The sequence below is a fragment of the Leuciscus leuciscus genome, assembly GCF_965113295.1.
Source record: "Leuciscus leuciscus genome assembly, chromosome: 19".
NCBI lineage: Eukaryota > Metazoa > Chordata > Actinopteri > Cypriniformes > Leuciscidae > Leuciscus > Leuciscus leuciscus.
In genome coordinates this window covers 37,554,115-37,570,581 of record NC_138743.1, presented here as the reverse complement: position 1 = coordinate 37,570,581, position 16,467 = coordinate 37,554,115, and the positions used below count along the sequence as shown (strand labels likewise).

The following is a 16,467-nucleotide window of genomic DNA, read 5'->3' as shown; positions in this document are numbered from 1 at the left end:
TCGTAGATACACCATAATGGAATTTTATATTTGGAAATTAGATTTGCCGTCGTCTCCCATTCAACACTATACAAGTTTAACTGTGACGTTAAAAACTCTATTGTTGTCTATTGTCTAGATTTTATTATTATTCATGGTTTTGCTGATTCTCAATTCCATGTGTTTCTCCTGCTGAACACACTGTACATCTCTCTCACTTGCACTGAAATGGCACTGACTTTGACTGAGTTTGTTTCCTTCAGTTTTTTTCTTTCTGTGGTCATCGTTTATGTTTTTTGCTTTTCTCTCCATCCCTCGTGTGTGTCTGTGTGTCGTTGTCTGGTGTAGAGCACAGAGGTCAAACCTGAAGTGAACGGCCAGCCAGAGGTCGTAGAGGTCGTGGAAGAGACCGTCGTCATCGAGGAGGTCATCAAAGCCAAGCCCAAAAGCCCCGCCCCTGAGACCCCGGTTACCGTGGAGATGGAGGTCAAGGAGGAGAGGAGTTTATCCTCGGACAGTGAGAGCGAAGAAGAGGCGGAGTATCACGCTCAGACACCCAGTGCGAGCATCTCCGTTCAGCAGATCGAGGAAGAGCCTGAGGAAGAACAGGAGGCGGGGCTTATACAGCAAGCTCCGCCCTCTGTGGTAGAGTCGCAGCCAATCACAGAAGCAGAACCAGCTGACTCCGCCCCTAGTGCAGAGGAAGAGCAAGCAACCGCACAGCCTGAGGAGGAAGAGTGTACAGACAAAGATGATGCTCCCAATGGACACGCCCCCGCAGCTGAAGCCCCGCCCCCTCTCAGAGCCGTGGAGGAGGAGCCTCCTGTCGTCAACGGCAGCGTGTCGCGCGTGGAGGCGGAGCTCCTGCCGCAGGTTATCTGTTGCTCGGAGGTAATTGGCGTCGTGAGCTAGCGGAGACGCTTTCCCTGCTCTTCTCCTCATCTCCTCTTCCATTTCCCACTCCTCCCTCGTCCCGGAGGAAGATCCCGCTCGATCTGCGCATCCGTCTCTCTAGCACTCCTTTAAGGAAGAGAAGCAGTATAAATGATGTGGTTCTGTCCGCTTTACCGTCAGTCATTCCACCCTCGCCTTTAAGTTGATTTTATATTCCATCCTACTCTGCTAAACACGCACACACACACACACACACACACACACACACACACACACACACACACACACACACTGGGAGCGTTGCATGCGGGGGCTTATATTTTCTGCTGCATGTTATGTATCGTCGCATGTTTCACACTGGATAGTTAGCTTGCGTTGATTCTTCACTCTGCTAGTAGAGATCCTGTAACTTCAGTAATGTTACTGGAATGATCTGATCACACTGATAGGGATAGAGTCGTGATATGTTGAGAGATCGTGCTCTTGCATGTGTGAGCTCTTACCAACACTGCCAAAGATCACTGAAACCAAACCTGCACTCGTGTACCGTCACACTGTTTGGCTTGTGTTATCTGGGTTTGGCTGCATGCGCTATACCAAAGACATGTAGTGTGTAGTGGTGTGTGTGTGTTTAGACTGCATGAGCCTGATCTCTGCGTGGTGTCGGTGTGTAGTGACGTCAGAGAGTGTGTGTGTTCCTCACACTCACGGCCTCTGTCTCTCTGTAGCCTCCTGTGGTGAAGACTGAGATGGTCACGATCTCAGACACGTTCGCTGCTCAGAAGACGGAGATCTCCACGAAGGAGGTGCCCATCGTCCACACGGAGACCAAGACCATCACGTACGAGGCCGCACAGGTAAGAGGGGTCACATGATCCGGGGACTTCAGTACTGGGGCAGTGCCATGGTTTAGGAGACGTATTTGAAACAAACCAACCCCCTTTTATTGTCATATTGAAACAATGAAAGTAGGGCTTGTGAAGGGATGAGGTGCTGACTGTTGTTTGCCAAAAATAACTGATCTAATCTTTATTTCTAAATATACATTGTTATCTGATAGATATATAAATATATTTCCCCCTGAGGAGTCTTTGATGCGGTTCGTCAGTGTCTTGTAGTTTAGCTCAGTACTCCAGAAGAGCAGCTTGACTGTCATTGAACGGCTTTGGAACTGTAACCGTAATGTTGACGTAGCTTCGTCTTCGCCATTAATGCCAACTCGTGTGTGTGTGTGTTCTGTGTGTGATTGACAGCTGGATGGTAATGGAGACGGGGAGCCAGGTGTGCTCATGACAGCTCAAACCATCACCTCTGAGTCCCTCTGCACCACCACCACCACACACATCACCAAGGTAACACACACACACACACACATCACCTCTGAGTCCCTCTGCACCACCACCACACACATCACCAAGGTAACACACACACACACACACACACACACACACACATCACCTCTGAGTCCCTCTGCACCACCACCACCACACACATCACCAAGGTAACACACACACACACATCACCTCTGAGTCCCTCTGCACCACCACCACCACACACATCACCAAGGTAACACACACACACACACACACATCACCTCTGAGTCCCTCTGCACCACCACCACACACATCACCAAGGTAACACACACACACACACACACACACACACACACACATCACCTCTGAGTCCCTCTGCACCACCACCACCACACACATCACCAAGGTAACACACACACACACATCACCTCTGAGTCCCTCTGCACCACCACGCACATCACCAAGGTAACACACATGTCACTTGCAGTGTTTCATGGGAGTGGGCGGAGCTAAAAAGATATTTTGGTGCATTTTGCTTGTTTTGACTCTGATTGGTGTAATTTTCTCCACAGCATTATGGGTAATGTAGTTTTCCACCACGAATTCCACTGTTAAACATGATTATTTTAAAACTAAGTTGAGAATGCGGACTGACGGATTCAACAGAAGCAAATACCATCGGTTAACATCCTCGTAGCTCACGGTAGAGCTGACTTTAAGGTTTAGTAGTTACCGTTAAAAATTTCTTCCTTATGGAGAAAATGAGTGTAGTTTTTCCTTCCGGAACGACTGTTGCGCTCTACGATGAGGAACTGACAGACCACAGTCTTCTTTTCTTTTCCTTGAACATTAAACACAGAGGAACCACATGTCAGAAGTGGGTTTAATCTGATCTAGGACCAGTGTTTAAACACAGCACATCATAACTCACACTAGACTGAAGAAAACATGGGTGTCGGATTTACTTTAACCATTTTTACTCAGAAATTGCTAGTAAATTCCACAAATAATTTCAACGAAACAGCAACATTAAACTTTGAAGCAACAGCTGAAATACTATTTTCTGAATTATAAATGTTTCTTCTTCTAAAATTAGTTTTAATTGCAACTTTGACCAGAATCATTTTACAGTGTTCTTTAATTCACATTCCTGATCCTCTAAAGCTACTTTATTATTTGTATCTTAATCCAGTGTTCCTCCATTATTTCCTGCTGAACGTTGTGTTTGACTCAGATGTGTCACATGACGTCTGTGTCTCTTTAATGATTGACAGACACTAAAGGGCGGGCTGTCAGAAACTCGCATTGAGAAGCGCATCGTCATCACGGGAGACTCTGACATCGATCACGATCAGGTGAGATACACACACACACACACACACACACACTCTGTTACACAGAGACTCACACACTCTGTTACACAGAGACTCACACACACTGTTACACAGAGACTCACGCACACATACACACACACTCACTCACTCTCACACACATACACAGAACTCTCATCTGTTCACACACACACAGTTACACAGAGACTCACACACTCTCACTCACTCTCATTCTCACACTCACACACACATACACACACATTCACTCACTCTCACACACATACACACACATTCACTCACTCTCACACACATACACACACATTCACTCACTCACTCTCACACACATACACACACATTCACTCACTCACTCTCACACACACACACACACACACACATTCACTCACTCTCACACACATACACACACATTCACTCACTCACTCTCTCACACACACACACACACACACTCACTCTCACACACACATACACAGAACTCTCATCTGTAATTTTCTTAAAGTGCACAAGAAAAAAGATTGACAGACGATTTAGGCCAAAGTAGTGGACGATACGACCAAAATCTTATTTCATTTTATTTATCACTATTTATTTTTGTTATTAAAAATGTAAGTTCAAAGTAATTTACAAATAATAGGAAAAATAAATAAACAGTGCTTTTTTAAAAATGTGTTCAGCTATAGTAGGTCTGATTATCAGCAGCACTTAAACCATGTAGTAATCAATGTAAAACTAAAGGCTGGCGTAGTATGTCTTCACTGACTGAAGTAAATCTAGATGAATCTCTGGTGATTCCCTCAGTTTGATGAGCATCATGTGTGATACTCTGGTGATCTGGAGCAGTGTTCACTCAGTGTGACCTGAAGCTCGTGGTGTCCGGTGTGATGAGCAACAGTTGTAGAGGAGCTGCTCATTATAACCCTGAGCTGTTCCTGTGACGCACACACACACACTGCCCTGAGACACCGGTTACCATAGCGATGAGACATTCGCCATCCTCACACACTGAGACATGGTTCTCGCAGGTCCAGCGGTGCAGATGCATGTTCCCCCGTCATCTGTGTGTCATTCAGTTGAGTTCTCATTCTTGTGTTGAGTTGTTCATTTTTTCAGTTGAATCTTTTGTTTGGTTTGTGTGTGTGTGTGTGTGTGTGTGTGTGTGTGTGTGTCTGGGTCACTGTGTGGGGTCAGGCGTTGGCCCAGGCTATAAAGGAGGCCAAAGAGCAGCACCCTGACATGTCGGTCACTCGTGTGGTGGTCCACAAAGAGACGGAGCTGGCCGAGGACGAGGACTGAAGGACAGGTAAGCTCATGGCAACTCGCCATGGCAACAGCAGCGCTCTTGACGACTGGCTCCTCCTCCTCTTCCTCCTCCTCCTGCGCCCAGAGCCTCTCGTTTCTCCCCTTTTCTTTGTGTCTTTTCCTTGTGTTTGTCTCTTTATTTCCTCTGTCCTGGATCTGCCAGCTGCGTGTGTTTCTCATGTTAAAGCAGCGGAGAGTCTCACTCAGGGCTTCATTTCTGAATTCATTTTACCATTAGATTACGTGATTTCAGAGGTTCCTCATGACACTCGTATACCAGTAAAAAACTCAAACTTCGATACCACAGCTAAAACTGCGAGCCTAATATACATTTAAAGTAAACAATCAGTTATAAAATTAGAACAAATAATGAAATTACGCGTGAAAGCACAAATAAATACAATAGAACAACGATGCAAATGAAATAATCAGGGTTTTCTGGAAGGTCTAACAGTAGTTTTCAGGTACTGACATTTCTAATTAAGTAATCAAATGTAAAATAACACTGCATAATGTTCACTGTATAAATTAAACGGATTAATCCTTATACAAACCGGTTTGTAAATAATGCTATACTTCATTTAGAAATGTTAAATTTGATCATTAATAAAGTATGAAAATAAAATTATTAAACACATTATAGATATGCTTATAAATCAAGAATAAAGCATTTATAGCTGTATTTATAAACGGCTTATTAATGTCTATTAATGCTTCATAAATGATGATTAACTGTGTACTAATGCTCAACTAATGATTAATAGCGTGAGTTATTATAAAGTGTTACCGCTTCTTCTTCCCCAACTGTTAACGTTCGCTTCAGACTGTGTGCACAGCTCAGCTGTGATTGGTTGTTGTTGTATCAGTGGTCAGTGATCTGTGGCTCAACATTCAGACAAACACCAGTGTGTTGCTGTCAGCATAGCAGTGCTCTCTCCCAGAAGCCCTTCCTCTTCCCCAGCTCCACCAGTGTAGATCAGCATAGCAGTGCTCTCTCCCAGAAGCCCTTCCTCTTCCCCAGCTCCACCAGTGTAGATCAGCAGCAGCAGTGCTCTCTCCCAGAAGCCCTTCCTCTTCCCCAGCTCCACCAGTGTAGATCAGCAGTGCAGTGCTCTCTCCCAGAAGCCCTTCCTCTTCCCCAGCTCCACCAGTGTAGATCAGCAGTGCAGTGCTCTCTCCCAGAAGCCCTTCCTCTTCCCCAGCTCCACCAGTGTAGATCAGCAGTGCAGTGCTCTCTCCCAGAAGCCCTTCCTCTTCCACAGCTCCACCAGTGTAGATCAGCAGTGCAGTGCTCTCTCCCAGAAGCCCTTCCTCTTCCCCAGCTCCACCAGTGTAGATCAGCAGTGCAGTGCTCTCTCCCAGAAGCCCTCCCTCTTCCCCAGCTCCACCTGTGTAGATCAGCAGCAGCAGTGCTCTTTCCCAGAAGCCCTCCCTCTTCCCCAGCTCCACCTGTGTAGATCAGCAGTGCAGTGCTCTCTCCCAGAAGCCCTCCCTCTTCCCCAGCTCCACCAGTGTAGATCAGCAGTGCAGTGCTCTCTCCCAGAAGCCCTTCCTCTTCCCCAGCTCCACCAGTGTAGATCAGCAGTGCAGTGCTCTCTCCCAGAAGCCCTTCCTCTTCCCCAGCTCCACCAGTGTAGATCAGCAGTGCAGTGCTCTCTCCCAGAAGCCCTTCCTCTTCCCCAGCTCCACCAGTGTAGATCAGCAGTGCAGTGCTCTCTCCCAGAAGCCCTTCCTCTTCCCCAGCTCCACCAGTGTAGATCAGCAGTGCAGTGCTCTCTCCCAGAAGCCCTCCCTCTTCCCCACCTCCACTAGTGTAGATCAGCAGTGCAGTGCTCTCTCCCAGAAGCCCTCCCTCTTCCCCAGCTCCACCTGTGTAGATCAGCAGCAGCAGTGCTCTCTCCCAGAAGCCCTTCCTCTTCCCCAGCTCCACCAGTGTAGATCAGCATAGCAGTGCTCTCTCCCAGAAGCCCTTCCTCTTCCCCAGCTCCACCTGTGTAGATCAGCAGCAGCAGTGCTCTCTCCCAGAAGCCCTTCCTCTTCCCCAGCTCCACCAGTGTAGATCAGCATAGCAGTGCTCTCTCCCAGAAGCCCTTCCTCTTCCCCAGCTCCACCTGTGTAGATCAGCAGTGCAGTGCTCTCTCCCAGAAGCCCTCCCTCTTCCCCAGCTCCACCTGTGTAGATCAGCAGCAGCAGTGCTCTCTCCCAGAAGCCCTTCCTCTTCCCCAGCTCCACCAATGTAGATCAGCAGTGCAGTGCTCTCTCCCAGAAGCCCTTCCTCTTCCCCAGCTCCACCAGTGTAGATCAGCAGTGCAGTGCTCTCTCCCAGAAGCCCTTCCTCTTCCCCAGCTCCACCAGTGTAGATCAGCAGTGCAGTGCTCTCTCCCAGAAGCCCTCCCTCTTCCCCAGCTCCACCTGTGTAGATCAGCAGTGCAGTGCTCTCTCCCAGAAGCCCTTCCTCTTCCCCAGCTCCACCAGTGTAGATCAGCATAGCAGTGCTCTCTCCCAGAAGCCCTTCCTCTTCCCCAGCTCCACCAGTGTAGATCAGCAGTGCAGTGCTCTCTCCCAGAAGCCCTCCCTCTTCCCCAGCTCCACCTGTGTAGATCAGCAGTGCAGTGCTCTCTCCCAGAAGCCCTTCCTCTTCCCCAGCTCCACCTGTGTAGATCAGCAGTGCAGTGCTCTCTCCCAGAAGCCCTTCCTCTTCCCCAGCTCTACCAGTGTAGATCAGCATAGCAGTGCTCTCTCCCAGAAGCCCTTCCTCTTCCCCAGCTCCACCTGTGTAGATCAGCAGCAGCAGTGCTCTCTCCCAGAAGCCCTCCCTCTTCCCCAGCTCCACCTGTGTAGATCAGTAGCAGCAGTGCTCTCTCCCAGAAGCCCTCCCTCTTCCCCAGCTCCACCTGTGTAGATCAGCAGTGCAGTGCTCTCTCCCAGAAGCCCTTCCTCTTCCCCAGCTCCACCTGTGTAGATCAGCAGTGCAGTGCTCTCTCCCAGAAGCCCTTCCTCTTCCCCAGCTCCACCAGTGTAGATCAGCAGTGCAGCGCTCTCTCCCAGAAGCCCTTCCTCTTCCCCAGCTCCACCTGTGTAGATCAGCAGCAGCGTGTCTCTCAGGCTCACAGTCATGTCTGTGTATTCGCAGTAGCGAGTCTCGATAGCACATCTATTCCGCCAAGACCAAATACATTAACATTGCCATATCCATTACCATGCTAATCTCCCGAGAGCTGTCGTGACAGAACTGATATTTTGCGCCAATTTCACAGGAAATGACGGTTTTGTTCATGGAAATGCTGCTTTATTCACAACCGTTTTATGCCATATTCCAATTTTTCTATCCGCATCTCTGACTGGAGACAGTTTTAAGCCCTTTAGATCAGTTGTGTTTTGGTGAAGCTGTCGTCTCTGAGGGGGAAGCGCTGTCACGTCTCCAGCTGACCTCTGCCCTGAACACATGATGAAGCTCTGTGAGCGTCTGAGAGATGAAAGCGTATCCTGATGCGCTTCCCTCCGCGTGTCAACAGTGGCCGACTGGGATTAGGAACATCACAGCTCTGCCACTGATCTCGCTCACTAACAAGTAAAGCTGAGCTTTCGGTGTTTCGTCAGCTTGATCATTCAACAGCGTGTCACGTCGAGCGAGCCTGACTGTGTGTAGCTTCATCCACAGTGGAAGATTAGCATGTGTTAGTATTCACCGAAACACTCTGAACAACTCAACTAAACGCTCCCGCCACTTTCTAAAACAACAGCTGAGTTTGAGTGCCTGATCATCAGTTTTTAAAGAAGCTGTTTGCACACTGTTCTCGTGCACTAGTTCAAGGAGACAGAGGGAGTACGACCTCACGCTGTCAATCACATTTACACACTGCCTCCGAAACTTCCGTCATTCGGATTGGGTTCAGTTTTCTGCGTTTTTCGCATCCATAGCAAGCATTTTGAGAGGTGTTTTGACCGCTCAGAGCCACCGTACAAGTGAACGCCAAGATCCAGACCTGTTCAGGACTTGGTTCACGGAAATTGGTGGTCTTCTTTATAATGTGTGTCTCCAGTATCACTAGCAGAGCATCAAACTGAGCCTCTGACATCCTGAAGTAAACTTTGACTCGCTCGGGATAATCCCGCAGAGAACTCTCCCTCCTCTCTACGCAGTCTCAGGATTAGATGACGGACCCAATATTTCCTCTTGCTTTTTATGGAATTTTTAGGATGACGAATATGAAAAAAATGCATACAAACACTTCGGACTCCGTGTGCGAAGACCTTTAGATGCGTCATCACCTCAGGCTACGTCTACACTAATCCAGATAAATTTGAAAACGGAGGTTTCGTCTGAAAACACGAGTCCACACTGTCATTTTCAATCGTTTTCCAGAAGTTGCTCATCCACACTGAAACGTCTGAACACGCTTACATCCCCGTACTGCGCATGAGTAAATCCTGAGACGCTTCGACCTGCGTCATTTACGCTAGCCGTTTATTTACGTCGAGGAAAGTGAGTTGTTTTTTTAATGGGCCGACAGTGAGGTTAATCTTTAAGGCGGAGAGCATCCAAAACAACTGCTGTACAATGTCGTTCACCATCTTGGCTGAATTGGTCATATGACTGCATCACATGACTAAAAATGCGTCGTCATCTTCAAAAGCCTCCGTTTGCTCAGTCCACACTACGACACGAAGACGGCGTTTTCAAATTGATACGCTTTTCCAAAAGCTACGTTTTCGTTGACTTAAAACCAAGCGGCAACCTCCCTGTCTCTCTCTCGAAACCAACACGGAAGTTAATTAAACGGCAATTCATCCACTGGCCACTAGAGGCCGCCTCAAAAGTGAGTCAGATCTGCATCTCCTCCATGTTGAAATGCCCAACTTTACAGCAGAAAAACACATGTTTACAGCCTGGAGCAAAAAGTGGCTTTGGTCTATACAGCTAATGTTGCCCTTCATGACGACTGTGAGGGGGGGGAATTTTTTTATAACTCATCCGTTTAAAGCTACACTGTGTGATATTTTCCCCCATCTAGCGGTGACATTGTATATGACTACCCAGTGAATATTAGTTTCTGTATCCCCTCACCCGTATGTACTTTCAATGGCAGATTATAACTTACGAGAATACTTTATTACTTGAAAGAAGTAAATATACATTAATGAGCACATATATTTTTGAAAGAACTAAGTGTTTTTTGCTAAGAATCAACAAAAAAATGACACAGTGTAGCTTTAAATTATATTAAGCCTTAAATTTCTGCATAATTAAGGGTGTGTCCACTTTTGAGTGACAGGTGGATTCCCGCTGCTGTGGTCATTAGTCATCATTAGCCGTTTGTCTGCGGTCTGTTAGCCGTCACGTTACCTCAGCTCATTGTCTGACTGTAAAAATAAGTAAATCCGGGAGTGATGCTGCCAAGATGGCGACGGTCGGCCACGCCCACTTTAGGCCACGCCCACTTTAGGCTTCAAAAACGGTCTTCAGAAACACTACGGGTGACGTCACAGACACTACGTCCATATTGTTTTACAGTCTATGGTTAAAACGTCGTCTCAGTGTGGACGGAAGGCCAAAACGGAGAGAAAAATATATGTTTTCAAACGAAAGTGTATTAGTGTGGACATGGCCTTAATCTAACACACTGTGTGATTTAGTGTAATTAGAAAAGTCTCCTCATTCACTGCAAGGTTTCCCAAACAGAGGTCAGTGAGTGTATGGAGAAGGAAATGAGTATATCAGTTAAACTGAGATGATCTCATCAAAGGCTGTGGTTTAGTTGAGTAACGGTGTAGTCGGATGCGCTGCGTGTTTCAGAGTGAAGCGCACAGTGTGTTTCATTATTACAGTTATCATATACTCTTTACTAATATTTTTTTATTTTACATTGCAATAGTAATTTACCACAGTAATACATACAGTACAGGCCAAAAGTTTGGACATATTACTATTTTGAATGTTTTTGAAAGAAGTTTCTTCTGCTCATCAAGCCTGCATTTATTTGATCAAAAATACAGTAAAAAATGTAATATTGTGATTTATTATTACAATTTAAAATAATTGGTTTTCAATTTATTATACTTTAAATGATCATTTATTTCTGTGATGCAAAGCTGAATTTTCAGCATCATTACTCCAGTCTATCACATGATCCTTTAGAAATCATTCTAATATTCTGATTTATTATGAGTGTTGGACACAGTTCTGCTGCCTAATATATTTGATGAATAAAAGGTTAAAAAGAACTGCATTTATTCAAAATAAAAAAATATTTTCTAATAATATGAATCTTCTTTACTATCACTTTTTATCAATTTAACACAACCTTGCTGAATAAAAGTATTGATTTATTTTTATTTTTTAATGACTGACCCCAAATGACTGACCAGTAGTGTATATTGCTGTTACAAAAGATTTCTATTTTTAAAACATTTGCTTCTTTTTATTCATCAAAGTTTCCTAAAAAAGTATCACAGGTTATGAAAATATATTAGGCAGCAGAACTGTGTCCAACTTTGATAATAAATCAGAATATTAGAATGATTTCTAAAGGATCATGTGATAGACTGGAGTAATGATCCTGAAAATTCAGCTTTGCATCACAGAAATAAATGATAATTTAAAGTATAATAAATTGAAAACCAATTATTTTAAATTGTAATAATATATCATAATATTATTATTATTATTCTGTATTTTTGATCAAATAAATGCAGGCTTGATGAGCAGAAGAAACCTCTTTCAAAAACATTAAAAATAGTAATGTGTCCAAACTTTTGGCCTGAACTGTACTTCTGTCTTCATTTTTATAGTTAAAGTTGAAACACACCACTATTAATAATTATTATTATCGACATCAGAGAACCGTGACCCTTCGAACGTGTCATTAAAATATTGGATAAATTAATATAACTTAAAATAAGTGCATAACTAGTGAAACACTACAACCAGTGAAGGAGATGATGTCAGGAGTAATCCAGCACTAAAACACTCATCAGTGTGTGTGTGTGAAACCACGGAAGCCGTTATGAAACAAATGGAAGTGTATCAGGAGCTTCGGGGTAAGATGTGCCAGGGAAATGTTGACCATTATTCACGATTTGATTGGTTGCTTTGTGAAAAATGAAATATGTTCCGTAAGTGAGAGCCATTTTAATTGAAATGTAATCTGTGTTCCTCAATGATTAGTTTGATCTGATTTACTCCACTCTCCTCGTGAGCGTCCGGATGTGTGTGTGTGTGTGTGTGTGTGTGTGTGTGTGTGTGTGTGTGTGTGTGTGTAACATCTGTGTTTGCTCTTCCCCAGAGCTGAAGTCCAGCACGTTCCTCCAGGGGTCAGAGGTCATCTGTGGAGGAGAGCCGCTCTGATCCTGTACAGAAACAGCTTCATCTTCTAGCATTCAGAACCACTTAGCTAACATCTGTAGCATTTTATTTTTTTAGTGTTTGTTTTATCTCTTTCCCTCAAAAGATTGTCTTGACCATCTCTGAAGGCTAGATCTCTGTTATCTTTATTGGTAATTAGTAATTCACATTCCTAGTCTGGATTTGGAGGAGAATCACGTCGTGGAGGAGTAGTGTAATAATGATGATGATGATGACGATGATGATAATATGAGGAGCGTGAGCATATGAAGGTGATACTGAACCTTTAGGGGGTGGGTGGGGGGGGGTGATGGGGGCGGGGCTAAAGATTGATTGATTGGTTTTCATGATGTGTTTTATAAGGGACCAGAAGCACAGGACAGTGGCACTGTGTGATTTCTCATTGGTGGACGGCAGTGCCAATCTTTCCTCTATGCAGTCGAGCACGACACACACACACACACACACACACACACACACACACACACACATTCCACCGAGGGGAGGAGGAACGCCTTCTACCTCTCTGAGCAACGAGACGAAACCTTACAAACTCCAGAAAACTTCAAACCTAGGCAGCTCTTTGGAAAGTTTGGGATTTCAAGCCGTTTCCCGGCACCAATATTCAAATATTTGTAGAAACCTTTTTTTTTTTTTTTTTTTAATCTGATGATTTTTTGGCAAAGTCGGCCGGTTTTCCCTTTTAAATCTTTTTAATCTCTTTCCGATACTTTTGATGAAATGATCAAACGCGACCAAACTGCCAGTGCTAATGTCGAGCAAGGCCTGTGCTCTCTCTCTCTCTCTCTCTCTCTCTCTCTCTCTCTCTCTGTCCCTCTCTCTCTCTGTCCCTCTCTCTCTCTGTCTCTCTCTCTCTCTGTCTCTCTCTCTCTGTCCCTCTCTCTCTCTGTCTCTCTCTCTCTCTGTCTCTCTCTCTCTCTGTCTCTCTCTCTCTCTCTGTCCCTCTCTCTCTCTGTCTCTCTCTGTCTGTCTCTCTCTCTCTCTCTCTCTCTCTCTCTCTCTCTCTCTCTCTCTCTCTCTCTCTCTCTCCTCTCTCTCTCTCTCTCTCTCTCTCCTCTTCATGGACCCTGTGTATAGCAGTTCATCATAGAATTGACTTTCTCGTTCTTTTTTTAAGCAGCTTTGAATGATCTATCATGTTTTTATGCCCCACCCAACCCATTGTGTAACACTCTTCAAAATAAAGTTTGTTTATTCTCTAATAATCCTGCTCTGTCCAGTTGATCTTCTGTGATTGGTTTATGTTTGATGATGTCAGTAGCTCTTTGGGGTCAGCCCTATGTTCCCACGGCCCTATGTTCCCACATTTCTAATACATTTTTTTTTTTTTACTGGAAATTTTGAAAATTAGGCCCTATGTTCCCACAGTCCTATGTTCTCTCATTTAACTATGTCCCCTATGAAGGGTAGGTTTTAGTGCTTGTGCTGGTACAGGGATACCCCAATTACATCCCAGACAAGTCTCCCTCCTGTGAGGGTTAGGGTTAGGGCTGTGGGAGCTCTTTAGCATTAGCATTAGCATTGCTGTTCTTTGTGTATTTTAAGTACTAAAAGCATTGCCCTCTATCCACGTGTATCAGCATCATCTCTGAGATGTGTGTGAATGACTGACTCTAGTGAGTTCTACACAATCATTTCTTTACCGAACAAAACAAGCAAACTGTGTTTCACTTCTCAGGATTGTCTCCATCTAATCTTCCCACTGTGTGTTTGCTGTACTGGTGTTTACACTTGTTTTTAGTCTTTATCGGTCTTTGTTCTGGCTTTCCTACAGGTGTGGATTCACGATAATCAGTGTTCGATTGACCCTTATATTTGCAGGTAAACTTATAAAGTGGAAAACTAAAACTAAAATTTGTAAGGCTTTGTTTCAGTCTAAGTTTGACTAACAGACTCGTAACAGCAATAGTCTACTCTACAAGCACAGATATGTTTCCATTCAATGAACGATTACCTGCAGGTGATGGATCGGTGCGGAGGAGAAACGACCAACAAAATCAAAAAGAAAATCCTGCACACTATCAATTCTTTGCCAAAAGTATCAAAATTACGTTATTGGCATATGGAAATGGCTGATGAAGGTCATGGGACCGAAACGTTGCGGCCAATGAGGTCATTTTGATATTTTTGGCAAAGAATTGATAGTGTGCAGTTTTTTCTTTTGTTTTTTCATTCTTATCCAGACCTGGAAATTACTCAAATCAATCCAAACTGCACAGGAGCCCGGTATTTAGTTTCCAAAGACACATTTTTCACCCTGGTGGACAATAAATATATATTATATATACTTATACACTCACCTCGACCATAAAGAGCAATCAAAAAGATTGTTGAATAAGAATTATATTAATTGGAGGAAGTTTAATAATAATAAGAATTTTATTTTGTATAGCGCTTTTAAAAGTCAATTCTCAGAGTGCTTTACATAAGCAAAATTAAGATAAAATAGGCATGATAAACCCAATACAAAAAAGTATTACGAACCTAAAAACAATTTAAAAATAAGTATCCAAGACATATAGTAAACCCATAAAATACATCACACAAACAACCACAAAAATCACCTTTCACCAAGTTTGTCATCATCTGATCAGTCTGAAGGATTGGTGAGATATCGTTAACATGTAGAGCCTCTTACTGTATTAGATCAACACAAGTGTAATAAAAGGGATTTTATTAAAAGACGAGAGGAACTATAACTACTGAATGAAGACCATGAGTGGATGAAGAAGTACAGTAGGTGAGATTGATAAATGCATGATTGAGTTGGATGTAACTATGACAGTTATACTTTATCTTATGAAAAGATACACTGTTGTTTCTCTGCACTAATAAGGTAACCCTTATTCTGAACTCAACAATAAACTGAGTGAATATTAACCAATATCAGCTGTGCAATATCTACTTCATATTAAAAAGCATAGCAACCTGACGACACACACACTGATGCCCTCTGAGGGTTACCGGTTTAAGGTCCACACATCAGTGTGTGTAAGGTTTGTCCTAGGCATTGTGCTGAACAGTGTGTGTGTGATGTTGAACTGTCACCTGTGCGTTCATGTATGTCTCGATAGGCACGTGTGTATTCCTCTGGAGATCCTCGAGGATCTGGCGATCTGTCTTCTCCGTGTCTCACACAGCAGTTCCTCTGGTCCCTCTGCTGATAGCCCTCCTCTTGATATCTGAAGGTGACACACGTCTGTCTGAGGTCCACAGATCACACTGAGCTGAAGCTTTCTCCACACGAGGGTTCGTTCTGTTCGCCTGATGCTTTTGAGTTCGCGTTTCCTCCAGTAGCAACATTTCTATGACTTTACAAAAGACGAACAAACATATCGAGAGATTGATTACGTTGGTCAGATGAGAGAGAGATCCGCCATTGTGGGTTGAAACTCTCAGATTCCCAGCAGTGTCTCTGGTCATGTTCTCTCAGCACAGGTGTGTGTGTGTGTGTGTGTGTGTGTGTGTGTGTGTGTGTGTGTGTGTGTGTGTGTGTGTGTGTGTGTGTGTGTGTGTGTGTGTGTGTGTGTGTGTGTGTGTGTGTGTCAGGTGCGTCTCCTCGTCTCTGTCCCGGGTCTGCTGTAGCGAGACGCTGTTTCTCTCGGGTCAGGGGTCATGGCCAGTTGTTCCTCTGCTGGAAGACACGATGAACACAAACACATGAGCTGTGGAAGTCCTGCATCAGTGAACACACTCACAGAAGACCTCCAGGAGCCCTCAGCTTCTCATCTGCACTTCTGCACGGTCATGTGTGTCTGTTTTATTAACCTTCGCAAGCTAAACACTGAAGGGCTTAAACCAGCCTAGGCTAGTTGGTCTCCCAGCTTGACCAGTTAAACCAGCCTGGTCAGCCGAATAAAAGTGTCAAGCAACCAGCTCAGGCTCGTTTCTCCTCAGATGTTCATCAGGGCTGATGATGGTAACTCGTGCTTCGGATCTGTGGGGAAACCGCTGTAGTTTCATGAGCTTTACGCTTCAGACACACTTTCATTGTTCAGATGTGATCATAAAGCCATCAGACAGCATCTCTAATGCATCATCATCCAAACACTGAGGAGATGTGCTGCATTATTCACATCACGAGCTCTTCTCTTTGATCGAGGGAAGAAAAAAAAGAAATGGTTTCACTTTGTTAGAAAGATACAGTATAGAATTTATTTGTGTGTGTGTGTCCAAAATTGGTAACACTATTTTAGTGTTTTGTTACGTTACATATAGAACTAACTGTAAATTATGCATAATAACATTTTAATAACCCTAAGCCGAAGCC

General features: G+C 44.4%; 1 protein-coding gene and 3 long non-coding RNA genes across 22 annotated transcripts in view; 2 read left to right on the top strand and 2 right to left on the bottom strand.

Moving 5' to 3' along the window:
- Positions 1-13,054, top strand: part of epb41l2 (erythrocyte membrane protein band 4.1 like 2) — a 103,651-nt gene extending 90,597 nt beyond the window's left edge. For 15 of the 19 annotated variants that reach the window (XM_082147880.1, XM_082147879.1, XM_082147867.1 and 12 more), the window contains 6 exons: positions 328-870; positions 1,602-1,730; positions 2,127-2,225; positions 3,461-3,541; positions 4,721-4,832; positions 12,118-13,054. In XM_082147880.1, the coding sequence (XP_082004006.1) occupies positions 328-870; positions 1,602-1,730; positions 2,127-2,225; positions 3,461-3,541; positions 4,721-4,825 (957 nt within the window). In that variant the 3' untranslated portion in view covers positions 4,826-4,832; positions 12,118-13,054. The remainder of the gene's footprint in view (positions 1-327; positions 871-1,601; positions 1,731-2,126; positions 2,226-3,460; positions 3,542-4,720; positions 4,833-12,117) is intronic. The other 4 variants (XM_082147876.1, XM_082147875.1, XM_082147877.1 and 1 more) reach the window with 2 other exon arrangements.
- LOC309482581 lies at positions 4,839-12,110 on the top strand. The gene is made up of 3 exons (XR_014200317.1): positions 4,839-5,746; positions 7,854-9,808; positions 10,044-12,110. It is a non-coding gene; the product is annotated as an uncharacterized lncRNA (long non-coding RNA).
- Positions 12,918-14,045, bottom strand: LOC309482577. Its single transcript, XR_014200313.1, has 2 exons — positions 13,264-14,045; positions 12,918-13,226 (listed from the first exon to the last, which is right to left on the bottom strand). It is a non-coding gene; the product is annotated as an uncharacterized lncRNA (long non-coding RNA).
- An 809-nt stretch (positions 14,046-14,854) lies between these two features.
- On the bottom strand, positions 14,855-16,190 carry LOC309482961. Its single transcript, XR_014200462.1, has 2 exons — positions 16,075-16,190; positions 14,855-16,040 (listed from the first exon to the last, which is right to left on the bottom strand). It is a non-coding gene; the product is annotated as an uncharacterized lncRNA (long non-coding RNA).
- Positions 16,191-16,467: the final 277 nt, after the last annotated feature.